The sequence below is a fragment of the Anolis carolinensis genome, chromosome 6, assembly GCF_035594765.1.
Source record: "Anolis carolinensis isolate JA03-04 chromosome 6, rAnoCar3.1.pri, whole genome shotgun sequence".
NCBI lineage: Eukaryota > Metazoa > Chordata > Lepidosauria > Squamata > Dactyloidae > Anolis > Anolis carolinensis.
In genome coordinates, this window is record NC_085846.1 from 35729017 (window position 1) to 35749005 (window position 19989).

Genomic DNA, 19989 nt, shown 5'->3' on the forward strand with positions numbered 1-19989 from the left:
GCCAGCAAAACATTGGATAAGCGAATATGTTGGATAATAAGGAGAGATTAAGAAAAAGCCTATTAAACATCAAAATAGGTAAATGATTTTACAAATTAAGCACCAAAACACCCTGTTATACAACAAATTTGACAGAAAAAGTAGTTCATTACACACTAATGCTATGTAGTAATTATTGTATTTACGAATTTAGCACCAAAATATCATGATATATTGAATACATTGACTACAAAAATGCGTTGGATAATCCAGAATGTTGGATAAGTGAGACTCTACTGTATTTCCAAGGAAGTGCAAATACAGTAAATCAGGCATGGGTAAACTTCGGCCCTCTAGTTGTTTTGGACTTCAACTCCCAGAAATCCCAGCCAGCTTACCAACTGTTAGAAATGGTGGGAGTCACAGTCCAAAACACCTGGAGGGCCGAAGTTTGCCTATGCCTGCAGTAAATACAAAAGGTGCAAATGAGTTTCATTGCCGCATTTGACAACCATAGAAGTTTGGAGATTAAAGGGAAATTTGGGGAAAATGTTTATTATGAGGATGCAATGCCTTTGTTTTGCCCCCATCCCACTGCTCCATGCCTTATCTGCTGCAGCCATCATGCCTTGAGCTGTGTGAATCTTTAGTGTTGACTGAAGCTTCATGATGACAGATTGCATTGGGTTTGTGGATATAAAAGTCAGCCTAGGGACATCTATTCTGGCTTGGACATTTCTGAAATGCAAAAGTTGGGGATGCACACATTAAAGAGCAAAAGATGAACTTGATACCAAGCAAGTATTAGCCAAAAGCTGAGCCTGCACTCTTCAAGACCTACCGTTTCCCCCAAAATAAAACAGGGTCTTTATATTAATTTTTGCTCCATATGATTTAGAACTAGTTTTCAGAGGCAGTCTTATTTTTCCAAACTAACTTTTTAAACGAACTAGGATTTATTTTTGAAATAGGGCTTATATTTCGAGCATCCTCAAAAATGCTAAGAAATCATGATAGGCCTTGTTTTTGCAATAGGTCTGATTTTTAGGGAAACAAGGTATATTCTCTAGGACTACTATCTTAGAATAAGGAAGAGGACTTCCTACATTTCTATAGCAGTGCTACGGTAATGTCATTCCAGAAGGTGCATTATCCTTCTTGATAATTCTGGAAACAGCCTGCTTTTCTGGAGTGTTCAGCTCAGGAAACTCCAATAAGGATCCCTTAAGGCAGTGGTTTTTAATCTGGTGTCCCCAGATGTTTTTGGCCTACAACTCCCAGAAATCCTAGCCAATTTACCAGCTGTTAGGATTTCTGGGAGTTGAAGACCAAAAACATCTGGGGACACCAGATTAAAAACCACTGCCTTAAGGGGAAGAAGCATGGCACTGGAGTAGTGGTTCTCAACCTGTCGGTCCCCAGTTGTTTTGGTCTTCAAGTCCCAGAAAGCCTAACAGTTGGTAAACTGGCTGGGATTTCTGGGAGATGTAGGCCAAAAACATCTAGGGACCCACAGGTTGAGGACCATGGTACTAGAGCTAGGCGATAATTGTGTGTCCCTCCAGATGTTCATCTGAAACTCCAATAAGGCTTTGATACCAAAGAGAACTGTGGTTATGTAGCCAATGGGTTCACTTTACCTTTGATACTTTACTCTTCCTGTTGTACTTTGGAGCCCACAGCAGTAAGTTCAGTTGTGCTTGCCCCCATGTTGGAAATAATTGAATCCATACCTATGCCATTACATATAGTTGGAACAGAGCGAAAAAGGCAGGGCTGACTCTACTAATAGGCCTTATAATGTGAATGCATGAGAGTCATTCCCTACTCCTTGGCTCTTGGGAGAACATTGCTGTGTGTTCCAGGCAATGTCCTCTTGCAATCTGGTAGAGAATTGGCCCTCCCCAGTGTTGAAAAAAAAAAAAACCCGCGTAAATCTGCTACCTTGATAACTTCTGTAAATGTAATGGGGGCTGGTCCTCTATCTTGAGTAGAAAAATATTCAGAGATTTTGCCATCATCTTCCTCTTAGTATAAAACCATCCAGTGGGTTTCTGTGGCTTTTTTACAGGCCCTTTAATTTTTTTCCCATACACTTCACTAGCAGAGCAACTATTTATCATTATTCTTGGGATAGAAACAACTGTTTTGTTCTATTATAAGAACCCAGGGACCTCCTGATCTACGAGAATGTGGAAGCTTTTAACATAATTGCCAACAACCTTACAGGACCTGGCATTTCTAAGAAGAATATAGGGTTCAAATCTTGGTTTAAGTCTGTAATTTAGTTTTCAAAAAACATGAGCCTTCGGATAGAAATTAAGTGCCTTTTCATTTTATATCTGAAAATTCTTGTTTAGACTTCCTGGTTTCAGATGTTTCTAAGTGGTTCAAACCCATCTTCCTTGCATATTGTGGCAACTGTTATTTTAAAGAGAATTAAAAAAAATTGTACCAGACAAACCAAATACAAACATGTTAAAATAAGAAATTTATTTTATTATTTTTTCACATGTCTTTTGAATAAAAAAGCAGTTCAATTTTGTGAGAGAACTGTGCGTTGGTCATTTAATTTTTAAAAAATTGTATTTTATAAAAACCCCAAAAAAAGGTTTGCAAGGGGGAAGCACATTTTATGATATATCTCACCTACTTGAATGGGATAAACTGGCCTCAGTTGTTTGCAACTCATAGAAGAGCATTTTTGCTCTTACTGATATTCAAGAGGGTTTTTAACTCTCCTGAATAAAAAAGCCAAGTGAATCTCTTGTTTCTAATGATCGAAGTTGTTATGATTTGATGCACACTGAACTGACATTTGAAGAGCAAAACTATCCAAATGAAACATTTATTGCAGCTGACATGTCCAAAACTCCGATCACAGCAAAAGTGCTTTAGTCAACATTTTCCTAATCATACCTTCCATTGTATCTAGTTGATTTTACAGTGAATAACATTTATCCTTTTAGATAATTGCAACCCCCTCATTTTTTTTTAAAGATTATTACTTTTGTAATGATTTTCTATTGTTGGGCGAGGAAAGGAGATTTATTAAGGACATACACAACATTTTCCTCTAAAATTTGGAAAGCATTGCGTCATTTTAGGAGTCCCGAAAGCCGGCTGGTCCATTCTTTTTGACCAGCAGAGAAAATGATTGAACGATGGGTCTTCGCCCGGCACAGCTTCAATTCGTTTTAATCTGGGATGTGGTGGTCAAGAGAAAAAAAACTTACGCAATGTGGTCAATTGTGAATTCTGTGACTCTTGAGAATAGCCAGGATAGAGAAAGAATCTGGCACGTGTCTGCAACATAACAGGCAAGGAACTAAGAGACACATACATAGAGAACATCTCCCTTTCCCCAAAGGCAGCTTTCTGTCAAGGGTAAAGGGTCGGTGTGGATTGGTTTTGGGCAAGGATGAAGTTAAGGATGCCATTTGCCACATCCAGCGTTTCATCTTTCTCCAGCACAATGTCATACGACTCGATGTACTTCCCCCGCTGTTCCTCCACCTGCATGGAGGGAGAATTAGAAGGGCTTATAAGAATGGCTGCAAACAGCATACAAAACCTGCACAGCCTAATTAAATATATACTGTATTAATATTACAGTGCTGCTCCTGAGAATCCCAGGATTTCCTGGAAACTTTCCTGAAAGGTAGTTTGTTCTTCATCACTGACATTTTCCTGTAATATACTGATGCAGGGATCTGCCTGGGACTACTTTAGTTCTCACAATATTCACAAGTGTATTTGAACATTTTGTCAGGCATCCTGCTAGTGAAGTACACATGAATGCAATTATGTTTTCTTCTGGCCAATTTATAATTCCATCTCTACATCCATCCATTCAGAAGTTTATTTATCATGTTAGAAGTGAACTGGTACAGTTATAATGTATTTAAAAAACACATAAACAGAGCCAAAACTTCACATTATACTGGATTCCCTTAACCAGAAGCTGGCCACTTGAAGTGCCTCTGGTGTTGCTATGAGAAGGTCCTCCATTGTGCATGTGCCAGGTCTCAAGCTGCATTGTAATAGGTCTGTTCTCCACACTCACATGTCGTGGACTCCATCTCGCGGTCCTAGAGCACAGTCTGATCAGTGCCTTCCAAGACGTCCAGTCTTCTGTGTGCCCAGGAGGAAGTTTCTCATCAGCCATGGATTGAGGTTCCGGGTTTTAGCCTGCCACTTTTGGACTCTCGCTTGCTGAGGTGTTCCTGCAAGTATCTCTGTAGATCTTAGAAAGCTGTTTCTTGATTTAAGGTGTTGGCATGCTGGCTGATTTCTGAACAGGGGATGGACGGAGATGTCCATGCCTTGGTCCTTTCATTGCTGGCTGCTACTTCCCGATGGATGTCAGGAGGCGCAATACTGGCTAAACAGTATAGTTCCTCCAGTGGTGTAGGACGTAGACATCCTGTGATAAAGCGGTATGTCTCATTAAGAGCCACATCCACTGTTTTATCGTGGTGAGATGTATTCCACATTGGGCATGCGTGATCAGCAGCAGAGTAGCAAAGCGCAAGGGCAGATGTCTTCACTGTACCTGGTTGCGATCCCCAGGTTGTGCCAGTCAGCTTTTGTATTTTGTATTTCTAGCACCCACGTTTAACTTGATATTCAAATAGTACTTCTTATAAGTCAGAGCGTGGTCCAGAGTGACTCCCAGATATTTTGGTCTGCTGCAATGCTCCAGTGTGATTCCTTCCCAGGTAATCCTCAGGGCTTGAGATGCTTGTCAGATGAAAAGCACACGTCTGCATTTTAGATGGATTAGGAATCAGGTGGTTTTCCCTGTAAGAGGCAGTAAGGGCATCTAAAGCTTTGGAGAGCTTCTGTTCAACCATTTCAAAGCTCCCTGCTTGAGTGGCAATGGCACCATTGTTCATATAGATAAGACTCTCAGTCTCTTCTGACAGTGGCTGATCATTTGTGTAAATGTTAAACACTGATGGAGCAAGCATACTCCCCTGAGGGAGGCCGTTCTTTTGTTTTCGCCATCTGCTTCTCTGACCCTGAAACTCAACAAAAAAGCTCCTGTTTTGTAGCAGATTTCCTATGAAGTGGGTGAGGTGGTAGTCCTTTGTGATATTATAAACTTTTCTCAGGAGAAGGCGATGATTGACAGTATCATAAGCTGCTGACAGTTCTATGAAGACACCTCCTATGATCTGCTTCCTTTCAAAACCATCTTCTACAGTATGTGCTGAGTCAGGCTCAAATGTGTAGCTTCAGAAGTTAAGTTTCAGAAGTTAAGTTTCAATAATTCGAATGAACTTATTCTGAGATGAGCCAGTTCTGCAACTTAGAAAAGCCTTCTCAATCAGCAGAAATCAGACAAAGATGTTCACAGCATAGTATACTTTCCCTGTTAATGCCACAGTGGCAATTAAGCAGGAGTGCCTAGAGAATATTGGTATGTGCCTAGACCTTTGGGAGGGGGGGCACATGAAATGCCAAAAGAACAAAACAAAACTACCCAACAGAAGTGTCTGGAAGTCAATTTCTGGCTTTGGAAAAAAAAGTGTTAAGGGATATTTTTCAAATATACTAGACAAATATAGGGGAGGACAAGACCTATTTAAAAGTACATCTCAACTTATGTTGGAAATGCAACCAAACAACTGAAACTTTTTACCACTTATGGTGGACTTGTTCAAAGGCAAAGGGATTCTGGATAAATATTCATAGAAACATGGAAAGTATATGAAGGAATAAAATTCTATCTCAACTCACCCTGTCATTTAAGAAACCAATCCGGAGGATATTTTTGACATCAGCAACACCATCTGCCATACTGAGGTCACCCATGGAGTCTCCGAGGAGTAAGATATTTGTCCTTGTACAAAGCTGCTGGAAATACTCTGTATCCTTCAAGACTGTATTGTTCTTGTTGTAGGTGTGGATGAGGGGCCCTTTGAACCCTTGCAAGACGCCCTGTATGGGGGACATAAAGGCAATGTGATGTTTTTGGATGAGAGGCAGCTAGAAGAATTTGGGCAAATCTTTCCCCCTCCCTTTCTCTGGCAGGCCATTGTTATCTCAATTTCTTAAGAAAGAGGTTTGAGGCCAAGAAATCTTTGACAACACACTGCTAAAGTGATTGAAATTTTAGTTTCTTGGTCCTCATTTTAAAAAAAATCATGCCAAATTGTTCACCATATAAACATTGGCTACACCGCTGATACTATATGCAGTGCTTCCTTCCTTAATCTAGAAGTCACTGCTCAAAACAGAGTTAGGCAAACTTATATCTACTGAAATGAGCACCTATTTTATATTATGGGTGGTGGTAGATCTGTGGGTTTTTTGTAGATAAGTGAGAGTTTATGTTGTTATAGGTCCGATTCTACCTAGGTCCACATCATATTTCAATTTGTGTCTTCAGCCTGTATAATTTCTAGCATATCAGAGTGTTGTGTGGCTTCCATGCCATATGGCCATGTTCTGGCAGCACTTTCTCCTGACGTTTCGCCTGCATCTGTGCCTGGCATCTTCACAGCCACAGATGCAGATGAAATGTCAGGAGAAAATGCTGCTAAAACACTGATTCCAGCCGTGAAAGCCTTCAACAATACATTATAGCTTACTGTTTTCCATGAAGTGGTTAAAACAATATTAGATGTACCATATGACTGAACACTCCTCTACACAAGATTCTCTTACACACAGAAAACTGTGTAATGGATGTAGTCTGTGACATCCAGTCTTCTACACAGTGATTGTAATTTTATTTTTTAATCTGGGGAAACTCTCAAATGGTAACTGTACAACTCCATCTGTTTTGACTATACTTAGAACTAAGCTCGTCTTTTATAATACAATCCATCCCCGGATCCAAGTCTTTTCATCCTAGCAAAGCCTAAATAAAGGCTGAACTACTGTGGAAGGCCAGGGCTATCAGAAGGACCACATCCCCATCATATTCTCTCCAAAAGAGTAAAAAATTTTATATATATATATATGCGCGCCTCAATGCACTCTTGTAGACTTGGGGAGCACGCCTGGCATGTTTTTAGGTCCTGGAGAAGTATTTTAACAATAAGAATTGAGTAGACATCACTTTTTGTTCACTTTATGCTTTTTTTAAAAGGCCTGCTCCGGGTCTCATTAACTCAGAGGACCTAGAAAGCATTTAAGAACATTTGAGGACAAAAAAAAATGTTTGTGTAAAAAAATATTGATCCTTGGGGGGCCCTGAGGGCTACAAAGATAGTCCTGGGAGCTAAAGTTTCCTCATGGCTGGACTATATTTTTCTAGATAGCCTCAGAATACATACAGTTGCTTACTACTTAATAATACTTCACTCTGATCCCTAGATCATTGGAGAATCATTTTCAATCATTTCTCTAGTGCTAAGGAGATGGTCCACACTGGGAAGGATGAGGCTATAGGAGAGAGATGGACTAACTCACACTGTCATCAAAGTCCATATAGTTGGAGACCACATTGACATTAGGATGGAACGCACCGGCTTGGCGTATTATTTCCTCCAGCACATCACCCACACCTGCTGAGAAGATGAACAGGGGAACTTTGTTCTGATGAAGCTGGTCAAAGAAAGTGTTGAAACCATCTCTGAATTGTAAAAAGAAAAAAAAAGAATAAACATAATGTTTAGCTTAGGGATTGGTATCATATGGCCCATGGCCTCCACACGGCAGGTTGGGAAGAGATTTAGTGCAACCCTTGAGATTCCCTCCAGTTTCCAACACCCTCACCCCCAGATTTCAGCCAATATTTCTTATCCAAGAAGCATTCAGCTTGGGTAGATATTAATGTTGGAAATAGCAACCTCCCAAGCCTTTCACTATTTATTTATTTGTTAATGTATATGTTTGCTAACCTGTATTCTATGTGTATATTGATTTGCCAGTTTGACTGACCTCTTTGGTGTGGGAGAAGCTATAGAGAAGTGATTGGACTGAGCATGTTCAGACTCAAGACTCCATTTTGTATTCAGTATGTGTTTGGTCTTCAACAAAAGCAAGTTGCTGTTTGGACTTCAGTAGAGAATTATGACTTATGGACTTCAGTGAGTACAACTATACCTAAAGACTATGGACAATTGATTAAGAATTATACCCTGTGTACTCAACACAGAGAACTACATCCTATCTATAACCAAACGTTAATAAGAAATCTGCCTGTATGGTGAATTAATGCAAAATGTTTGTGAGTAAACAAGATATGTTATTTTTTCAAAGAAAACTTTGTATTTATCTCTGAGTGCATATTTTAAACTAAGTGGTTTCAAGGGAGCGTTATCTTTTCGGCAACTGCAATTTCAACTTCAAAGAAACAACCATCCTCTGCTAACCAAATATATTTTTGTAAGGCATATCTTTATCCCTGGTAGTTTCTTCAGTCTAACAGCTGAGTTACCTGCGTGCCATTACATGAACACTTATGTTTGCCCATACCTGCTTCAGCAGTACGATGCAGTGCTCTAGGAAGTCACAAATGATGTGTTATAGTCCTCTGTGCCTAAAGAAAACTCACTCCTGTAATACTGGCTCCAAAGTCTAGTGAACTCAAGCTCCTAAACTAATCATGGGTTTAACGACCTAACAACCTTTTGGCTTTTCACGATATACCAAAAACCTCCACTTCAAACATTTTGTAACTGTGGTTTCTAATCCATTTCCCACCCTTTTGTATTTACAGTGTTCCCTTACTTATCGCTGCGGTTAGGTTCCAGGACCACCTGTAATAAGTGAAAATCCGCGAAGGAGGGACACTATATTTATTTTAATATTTATACTTTATTTTAGTAGTTATACACTATTTTAACTTTTTATCAACAAATTGTGTGTTGATAAACCGCCTCCTTCTCCTCCCGTTGCCGCTTGGGCTCCTTTTCTCTCCCTTTGGCTTCTCCTTCCTCCCTTCCTTAGGCTGTAAATTGTATTTTTTTATGATTTATAATAGTCTTTTAGAGTTTATTGAAAAACCGCGAAACAGCGAATCCACAAAAAGTAAACCACGAAGTAGTGAGGGAACACTGTAAATGGAATTTCAAACTTTGATTTTACACAGTTTATTGTTTCTACTGAGCCTTCTGTAACACATTTATTCATTCTAGCAAAGCTGGCCAAATTCTGTCTCAGGAAATACCAGCACTGTGTAAAGCATGTAGACTATTTTCACTGCGGTATGTATGACAGCAACCCCATATACTTTAGAGCAGGTGGCATACTTAATTTAAAGTTCAGAAGTATTGCCACCCCACACCAAAGAATTTGAGAAGGATTAGTGGAGGGAAGGAATAACCACTTTCCAATTCACCTCTCCTACAATCTCTCATACCTGAGCATGACATCGGACTCCTTCACCATCTCGGATATGTCACTTTTCAAAATCTTCTGCTGGGTCAGGAGGTTGTGGGCCTTGGTCCACCTAAAACAGAATGATACAGAGATATATCAGACAGCCTCTTCTGTGACTGCGTTCCCTGGAACCTCTATTTTACTTTATGGCTCCTTGGCATCTTCTCTCTAACTGATACAAAGTCTGATAACACCAGGCTTAAATATAGACTATGTTTCTGCCAATTCTCACCACCTAACCAACTGTCTGGTTTTGCAAAATGTTGTACTTGCTTGTCTAAATAAAAACTGTGCCCCAATTCTGCTTTGGTGCCTCAGATAGATAGATATAGATAAAAATAAAGGTTTCCCCTGACGTTAAGTCCAGTTGTGACCGACTCTGGGGGTTGGTGCTCATCTCCATTTCTAAGCCAAAGAGCCGGCGTTATCCATAGACACCTCCAAGGTCATGTGGCTGGCATGACTGCATGGAGCACCGTTACCTTCCCACCGGAGCGGTACCTATTGATCTACTCACATTTGCATGTTTTTGAACTGCTAGGTTGGCAGGAGCTGGGGCTAACAGCGGGCGCTCATTCCGCTCCTGGGATTTGAACCTGGGACCTTTTGGTCCGCAAGTTCAGCAGCTCAGCGCTTTAACACACTGTGCCACCAGAGGGCCCTGGTATAGATATAGATATAGATATAGATAGCGCAGGTGGGTCATTTCACAGAAGAATGTGATAATCTTTCTCCCCATTAACAGAATCATTTCTATGGGTATAAATGCTCACCATTCCACCATGAGAGGCAGTTTGTCTTCCACAGTTCGGTATGGATCAATTTCAATAGGATAGTAATAATGGAGCAGATCTTTTAACTGGAATATTTGTGAGAATAAAGAAAGAAAAAGAGAGTTGTTTAGCTTTCCAAGATATAATAATAATAATATTAATAATAATAATAATTTATTTGTTTTCCACCCTATTTCCCGGAGGGGGTTCAGGGAGGATTCTAGCAAACACAGACACAAGGCAAACATTCAATGCCTAGAAACAACAAACACCCGATAAAGGTAAAGGTTTCCCTTTCTGGCTCTGAGGAGTAATACTCATTTCCAACTCTGGGGCATGGTGCTCATCTCCATTTCCAAGCCGAAGTGACTGCATTGTCTGTAGACACCTCCTAAGTCATGTGGCCGGCATGACTGCATGGAGCGCCATTTACCTTCCCGCCGAGGAGGTACCTATTGATCTACTCACATTTGCATATTTTCAAACTGCTAGGTTGGCAGAAGCTGGAACTAACAGCGGGAGCTCCCCCCACCCCCCAGATTCGAACCACCAACCTTTCGGTCAGCAAGTTCAGCAACTCAGCAGTTTAACCCATTGCGCCACCACGGAGTTCAAGATATAGATTTTCGAATATAAAATCAAAACAGCAAATAGCTTCACCATTATAGGTTTCTAGCTAGAACTGGACATTTTTACAAAAGTACGCTGTCATTTTATGGGAATGGGATATTTAATATGGTTGGACAGTTGTTACTGAAAAGACCCTTTCTTCACCACTTTTGAGCTTTATGGGCTTCATCAAAGCACTTAAAGAAAGCTGAAATAACCACCATGGCAGAAAAACTCAATGTGGAAGTTTAATTCAGAAATGATGAACTATATCTCTAGGTACTGTCAAGAAAATTCTGCCAAAATTAAAAATGCTATTCCCACACCAAATATAATATGGCTTCAATAAGTTCTGCAGCACATTTGTAACATTTACTAGAGTGTATAACTTCCAAGACATCTTTTTTTTAATTCCCTTCCTTAAAGGAATTTTGGAATTGTGGTTTTATGGAATATCAGCCCTAAATACATGTTCCATTAATCAGATGCATGCACATTAAAAAAAACCCTTCTAACTGCCTCAAGGCAACTAACATCATCAGAAACTTAACCATATTATAAGACATATGACAATAAGAATACATATAATCCAGCTGCCACAAAATAATAAACCAACTGAAAGAAAGATGTATTATAACCATGTATAAGTATTTAACCATAGTAATTAAAGCCACAGAAAACATTTAAATAATAGTCATCATCTCTTCCATACTGGAGATAATTTGCATATTTGCAAGGCTAACTCTTTGCACATTCCTTGAAAACTTAAAATGGCAATAACAGTTGTCTTACTGCATTTGGATGCACTGTATAGGTTGTTTACATCTTCCTATGAGCAACTAGTCTATATGTTTTTGCTTACTGTAGGTACTTAGCTTCACAAAGGGAAAAGAAATTAGAGACATTTTTACCAGTAGTTCAAAGCACAGAAGGGAGGAAAGACTTTCACAATGGAAAAATAATTGTTGCAGAAGGCTTCAAAAAGCTTTAATGTTTTATCATGTGAAGACAGTCATAAATGAGAAATTGATGAATTCTTTTTACATCCATAAAGACAAATTCGTCAATAATTTTTCTTTTGAGTAAGTCCCATTGAACTTTGTGAGACATTGGGTTAAACCCTTGTGCCAGCTGAACTGCTGACCTGAAGGTTGGGTTGCTGACCTGAAGATTGCCCATTCAAATCTGCAAGACAGGGTGAGCTCCTGTCTGTCAGCTCTAGCTTGCGGGGACATGAGAGAAGCCTCCCAGCTAACACATCCGGGCGTCCCCTGGGCAACGTCTCTGTAGATGGCCGATTTTCTCACACCAGAAGTGACTTGCAGTATGTTATCAAGTTGTTTCTGACACAATTTAAAAAAAAAAAACTCAGTGAGACCTATCCTGAATATAGCTATATAAGGTCACATTTTAACTTAACCATGACTTAATTTCAGTGGAAACTAAGGCACAATTTGTTTACTCTGTAATGTTATATGTGTCTGTTATAAAGCAATTTTCATGGAGATTAATGGGATTTACTCACAGGAAAAGCGAGGACAGGATTGCTACCTTTGGCCATCATCCTATATTTCTCTAGGAGAAAGTCCTGTTGAACTTCTGATCAGATAGACACAGGATTTCAACTATTAGTCTGGATCCAACCCAATTTTTCCAATATCTAGAATGCTTGATTAGCAATAGGAAAAAAAATACAGTGTGCCCTTAGCATTCACTAGAATTGGTTCAAGTTCCTTCTATGGATGACCAAAGCCCCGTTATATACAATGATGTGGTAAAATGGTATCTCCTATATACAATCAAGGTTAGCTTTTTGAGAGGTTGAATCCATGGATGCAGAATTCATGGATATGGAAAGCTGACTATACAAGAATAAACAAAGGCAGCACTGGGTATCTGGCAGCAATAAACATCAGTTTTTGGAGATTCTCAGATCTACCAACAAGGGAAGCTCAACCTGTGCAGATGCAGAAGAAAATGCAGAAACTCATACCTTTCTTCTACCTTCTTCATTGATGACCCGACTGTTATCTATGATATCTGAAGAAATACAAATGCAAACACGTAATTTCTAAAAATTCTCTCTCTAATGCATACTTTCTTGCACACATATATACAGAGACGCATCAATGTCCAGTTTACAATTCCTTCAAAAGTCCTGTGCTTTAGGAGCTTACACAGTTTCCAAATGCAAACTCAACCTGAAAACAGAAGGTGCATTTTCCAACCCCATAGGTTGCAAAAATAAGTACTGTGTGATAATTGTCATTACTGCCTGACTCTACCTAAAACTAGATATGGGAGAGAGAACTCTTGTCTGTTTGAGGCAAGTGTGAATGTTGCAATTAGCCACCTTGATAAGTACTGAATAGCCTTGCAGTTTCAAAGCTTGGCTGCTTCCTGCCCGGGGAATCCTTTCTTAGGAGGTGTTAGCTGGCCCTGATTGTTTCCTGTCTGGAATTCCCCTGTTGTCCCCTTTGACAACACATAGAACAAACTATGTTGGGTATGCAAAATTTGCCTTGCTGTTTAATTCCTATAGCAATAAATGTAAGATATTTAAAAGTGAAACAGCCGCAGAGATGATCTATAGTTCATTTGTAAGAAAGGAAAAAAGTCATGGACAAGATATGACAATGTTTGCGACAGAAGAAAAGAAGGAATGGCAAAGAGAAGAGATAAAATCAAAAATGAGTGTAGAACCAAAGTTCAGAATTTGGACTCACTGTGCGAAGTGGGGCAACGCTTGCCATTGAACCCAAACCGAGTCAGTGTCATGTCAAAATCAGAAATGACCTGAAGACAACAGGGAGGAAATTAAAGTTTCCCAACTTCACCTAGTCTTTTTAACAAACATAAAAGTGTATCGCTGTAAGTTAAGTTAGTCTTCTGTTACTGGCACTAGTCTAGAGGGCTTGAAAAAGTTACTTTCCTATACATCCGTTACATCCCTCAACAACTGCTGTCTCTTCTCCAATTCATTTTTCTGCTGACCAAAAGATACATAAGGTCACCAAGAATGCACTGGATGAGAAGCCGCTCAACTAGTATTTTTCATGTCATACTTTCTTGGCCTTATCTGTCTTCACAAGACTGTTCTACAATGAAAAAAAGACACTGCTATATATAGTCTTATGGAATTTGGGTGAAGTGTGACATAGCAAATATGACAATACTTTATCTATTTCTTAATTTAAATACAAATATACAATAAATGATATCATGGTGATGATATAGCACATCACAACAGCTACCTTTTACTTATGGACTCAAACACCTTTCTGTGAGTTTTAGGCACATTGAACTGCCAGTAAATGTACACTGAGCCATTCTGAGGACATGTTTTGGCTTAGTCTGAATGTCTGCAGTCTTGTACCATTTTGGGCTCATCTACACTACAAAATCAATGCAGTTTGACATCACTTTAACTGATATGGCCCGATGCTATGGAAGCATGAGAGTTGTAGTTTTGCAAGTTATTTAACCTTCTCTGCCAGAGTGTTGGTGATAATCAAACTACAAATTCCATGACTCCATAGCACTGAACCATAACAGTTAAAATAGTGTCAAACTGCATTAATTCTTCAGTGCAATTGCATAAATATCACTTCATTCATCATCTCTTTGCTTTGTTTACCATCTTGCCTAATAAAGAGTTCAACTCAAAAAGCCTTTTAGGAATACCGGGTTGATCAAACATATGTATTGTTGGGTTGCTGTGAGTTTTCCAGGCTCTATGGCCATGTTCCAGAAGCATTCTCTCCTGACGCTTCACCCACATCTATGCCAGGCATCCTCAGAGGTTGTGAGGTCTGTTGGAAACTAGGCAAGTGAGGTCTATATATCTGTGGAAAGTCCAGGGTGGGAGAAAGAACTCTTGTCTGCTTGAGGCAAGTGTGACTGTCGCAATTAATCACCTTGATTAGCACTTGATTAGCACTCAGCTTCAAGGTCTGGCTGCTTACTGACTGGGGAAATCCTTTGTTGGGAGCGACCCTAATTGTTTCATATCTGGAATTCCTCTGTTTCATGAGAATTGTTCTTTTTTCTTTCTTTCTTTCTTTTTCTTTTTGCTGTCCTGATTTTAGAGACCTCACCACTTCTGAGGATGCCTGCCGTAGATGTGAGCAAAACATCAGGAGAGAACATTTCTGGAACATGGCCATACAGCCCGGAAAACTGACAGAAACCCAGTGATTCCGGCCATGAAAGCCTTCGACAACACGTGTATTATTTATATGGATTTCTGCATATCTTTCTTCTGGATACTTGTTAATAAAGATTGCATAGGGCAAGAGAGAAATTTCAATAAATATAAGCAAAACCAAAATTAAGACACAAAATTAGCAAAACATGCAAATATATGTTGGATTGAGTCATCCAGAATTGATTGGTGAAATAGTCAGAATATTTATTTGCAAAGGACTGAAAGTTTTATTTTTACATTCAAATTTAGCTTGTGACTAATATGCAGTTATTTATTTATTTACTCTATTTATACCTTGCTTTTCTGTACCCTGAAGGGGACTCAATACTGCTTACATATGGCAATTATTCAATGCCATAAACACATACAAAACATAAGCTTAAAATTAATTAAATGAAAATTAATACATAGTACACATTTAGAAACATTACATTCAATATTAAAATCACTTTTGCAACATTCCATTTCATGTTTTGTCTTGTTTTAAAGTACTAATGGGAGGTTGCCAGTTGCATTCAAGACAGCAGTGGTATTTACATAGTTAAGAAAGCAAAAAGTGTTTCCATTGGCCCTCATTTTTTTCCTTGTTTGCTGAAACCTCCTTGACTATAAATATGTGTGTGTGTGTGCGCGCACACACACACATACACACCCCCTTGAAATGAAAAGCAACACACATACCTGAAGTCTTTCTGCCCCACCTTTTCTAAGCAATGAGATTATATTTTTGACTTGTTCAGGATTCTTCATCCGGACACTCGCTTTCTCCAATTCAGGTACCTGGAAAGGCAGAGGCAATATGTGTTACATTTCAGATGTATTCAGCTCTATTTATTTAAAATACTTTATATTTGTATTCACCGAAGTTAGCGTACAAATTTAAAATAAAAGAATATGTAGGTACATTCAGCACACAAAACAAGATTCAGTTTTGGTTATAGCTCATGTAAAAAAAAGTGGGAATTAAAACAAATTAAGACATCTGTGTCTGTCTTTGGCATAAATTCAGACTAACCACTTTCTTAGGCCCCTTCCACACAGCTGAATAAAATCACACATTATCTGCTTTGAACTGGACTATATGGCAGTGTGAACTCAGATAACCCAGTTGAAAGCAGATATTGTGGGATTTTCTGCCTTGATATTTTGGGTTATATGGCTGTGAGAAAGGGCCCTTAGGATGCATCTATTCTACATTATAGAATTAATGTAGTTTGATACCCCTTTAACTGCAATGGTTCAGTGTTATGGAATCCTGAGATTTGTAGTTTGGAGGAGAACCAACACTATTTGAAAGCAAAAGCTAAAGACATAATTCCATTGCACTGAATCATAACAGTTAAAGTGGTGTCAAACTGCATTAATTCTGCAGTGTAGATGGATTGTTAGTTTAACCAACACCTCCCTTCCACAACTATACAGGGATGGTGAAGTTTTCGTAAGGATCAGATTATGATAATAATGTCTGTGAAGTGCCATACACTGCTTGCCCACGGGAAATCATAATAACCATATTTAAGGAAATAGAGCTGACGCAAACTATCCAATGCAATTTTCTGAGTCAGTGCCCCAAATAATCCCAAAAACAAGTCTAAAAAAATCATAGGATTGTGTTATCTTTCACTATTTCTATTGCCTCTCAGCTAAATTGCAATCTTCATAATAACTTGGCAAAGCAATGGATTTCTCCCAGTGCAATGCTGTGTGTGTGTGTCTGCCCATTTGTGATGCACCCTCACTCACACAATATAGACACATAGACATATGTATGGGTCATATCTCCTGCATTTGGGGATTCTTCTGGGAAATGTAGTTACAAGGACAGTCAGGTGTCTTCTACACTGCCATATAAAATCCAAATTATCTGCTTTGAACTGGATTATATGGCAGTGTAGAGAATCATATAATCCAGTTCCAAACAGATAATGTGGATTATCTGATTTGATAATCTGGATTATATGGCAATCAGATGCAGCTCTTGAATATCTGTTTAGCTTGGATAAATGAGACTCTACTGTATTATTATATTGTATTGCATTATAACATTATTAATATTATAAACGTGAAACCTTACCTTATAGGATCAGTGTATAGATCCGTACAAAGCAGTTTGAATGGCTTGATATTGGTCTACCCTGACCATATACAGTAGAGTCTCACTTATCCAAGCTAAACGGGCCAGCAGAAGCTTGGATAAGCGAATATCTTGGATAATAAGGAGGGATTAAGGAAAAGCCTATTAAACATCAAATTAGGTTGTGGTTTTACAAATTAAGCACCAAAACATCATGTTTTACAACAAATTTGACAGAAAAAGCAGTTCAATATGCAGTAATGTTATGTTGTAATTACTGTATTTACGAATTTAGCACCAAAATATATATTGAAAACATTGACTACAAAAATGGCTTGGATAATCCAGAAACTTGGATAAGCGAGGCTTGGATAAGTGAGACTCTACTGTAATACTGTTTCAAAATGCATTACATGGCAGTGTAGCTCCAAAGGTAACATTACATTTGGGGTAATACTAGCTGTTGTTCACAAGTAATACATATGAGAAAGCCAGTATGGTATAAGGCAGGCATGGGCAAACTTGGGCCCTCCTGGTGTTTTGGACTTCAACTCCCACAATTCCTAACAGCCTATCGGCTGTTAGGAATTGTGGGAGTTGAAGTCCAAAACACCAGGAGGGCCCAAGTTTGCCCATGCCTGGTGTAAGGATTACTACGGCGCATCTACACTGTAGAATTAATGCATTTTGACACCACTTTAATTGCTAAGGCTCTCTGCTATGCAATGATTATACTTCCTCAAGGTCTGCCAAAGAATGCAGCTGCCTTATATAACTGCATGGCTTCCTATGCACTGGTAGACACAGTGTGTTATGTGCCAAGCAAGTCATTTCTGCCATATGGCAACCCTAAGGCGAGCAAAACCTTTGCAAGGGTTTCAAGGAAGGGGATCCCTCCCTATACATTCCCCTTCCCATACAGGCTCCAGCAAGGCCTGAAATCTCCCTACTTACCATAATCCCAGCTCTGCAGAGGCTCTCTTTCTCTCTCTTGCAGTCTAAAGCCGGTAATGGAGAAAGTAAGAAGAGGAGGAGCAGGAGGAGGAGGCTTTCCTAGGGCTGGGCTTGAGAGGCACCACCTCCTGCTTTCCTCCCATCCTCTTTGGCCACTGGATAGATAGCACTGCCAGCCAGCGGCCAAAGAGCATAGGAAGGAAGGAGGAGGGTGCCTCCCAGGCCCAATGTCCTTGGTTACCTCCTTGCCCTCTCTTGTAGGGTCGCCCGCCTGCCAGCCACTGATAACCCTCCCTTCTCTCCTCCTCCTTATCTTCTTCCTGTGTTGTTGTTGCTGTGTCTCTTCTTGTCGTTTCCGACCTATGGTGACCGTGCCACAGAATTTTCTCACAAGATATATTCTGATGGGGCTTTGCCGTGACTTCCCTTTGAGGCTGAGAGTGGCTCCATCTACACTGACTATTTTATTTTTAACTAGCTTGGGTACCCGGCGTTGCCCAGGTTATTTAAAAAAGTCAGTTTTTTAATTGTACAAAATGCATAAGTTTGTGGATTAACTACAACTCACATCATGCCAGGTTAACCCCGAAAAACTCCCACCAGTACAGTAGAGTCTCACTTATCCAATTATTGCAGTCATTGCTCATAAATGGCCACCTTAGAGGGTTGTAGGTGCTACAAGAAACTACTTATAGATAGAACATAATCAACTCAACCTCAAGTTGCCTACTAACCTACTACAGTAGAGTCTCACTTATCTAACACTCGCTTATCCAACGTTCTGGCTTATCCAACGCATTTTTGTAGTCAATGTTTTCAATACATCATGATATTTTGGTGCTAAATTTGTAAATACAGTAATTACTACATAGCATTACTGCGTAGTGAACTACTTTTTCTGTCAAATTTGTTGTATTTGTGGTATACACCCTCCCAAGAGAGATGCGTCAAATTGCAACCCTGTTGGGCTTCAGAAAAGCCTTAAAAACATGGCTGTGTGCCCAGGCTTTTAATCAATAAATGGTGAAAATGACACGGACTGAACTATAGGCAAAGCATGAGGAAGAATGGATCTGACTTTATGTTTGAAATGTATATTTTTAATTCATAATGTATTTTAATAGTTTTGACTGTTTTATGTGCTGTTTTATATTGGTTTGTATGGGCATCTAATTGTTGCCACTGTTGTAATGTCAAGGACAGAACGCCACAAGATTCAAAGTAACAGAGTTTATTAGATTACAGAACTCAAAAATGCCCGTAAAACACAAGGGCCAGGCAGTTTTTGCCTTTAGGAGCAAAAAGGGGCAAAAGTAAATGTTCAAAAGATAAACCGGATTAAACCGGAGTTTAATCCGGGTAAAAACAAACTGCTTGCTTCAGCCTGGGTATAAACGAAACGAAAGCCAAGGAACAAAAGATACAAAGAATGCAACTAATTGGCAGCAGATTCCTCTCTGCTGCCAACACTGTGCTTAGAGTAACTTGCGTCGCTCCCCCACACACACAGCAGACAGGATCTCCAACACGAGTAAATCAGCCAAGGATTGTAGCAGTTGAGTAGACCAGTTCCGTTCCGTAGATCAAAGCCAGAAGCAGACGTTTGTAGTTTTTCCAAGTCCAAGAAGGGGGGAAGACAAGCCGTGGTCAGTTCAGTCCGAGTTCTCAAAGCAGGAGATGGCGTCCGTCAAGAAGACGACGGAGGGTCAAGCTAATAAGAGTAAGCACAGGTTTGCACAAACAAATGCCCACACAATCCCTCCCGCCGTCTGACCCTGGATTCCAATCAACTTACGTCACAGCACAGGAAAGCACACAAGTCTTCAGGGAAGCGTCCCACACACACACGGATCCCAAGCGTTTGCCCAGATTACCTTGCCCAACGCAATTTGCAATTGCTCCCAAGCCCCATTTTATGTCAGTTACAAATCTTCATCACTGTCAGCTGTCCTCCTTAACCCGGGCGTTTCCTCATCACTTTCCTCGTCAGAGCTGGAACACCTCTGACTACGCCCAACAGCATCTCCAGCTGTGGATCCCGTCCCATCCCTCCA

At 39.7% G+C, this 19989-nt stretch overlaps 1 protein-coding gene across 1 annotated transcript; it reads right to left on the bottom strand.

The window, feature by feature from the left end:
• Positions 1 to 2457: 2457 nt before the first annotated feature.
• Positions 2458 to 18179, bottom strand: nt5c3b (5'-nucleotidase, cytosolic IIIB). The gene is made up of 9 exons (XM_003222431.4): positions 17936 to 18179; positions 15589 to 15687; positions 13427 to 13496; positions 12694 to 12740; positions 10092 to 10177; positions 9299 to 9388; positions 7405 to 7567; positions 5725 to 5925; positions 2458 to 3495 (listed from the first exon to the last, which is right to left on the bottom strand). Exons 1-9 carry the CDS (start codon positions 17936 to 17938, stop codon positions 3361 to 3363), a joined length of 894 nt encoding a protein of 297 aa, XP_003222479.1. The 5' UTR covers positions 17939 to 18179; the 3' UTR covers positions 2458 to 3360.
• Positions 18180 to 19989: the final 1810 nt, after the last annotated feature.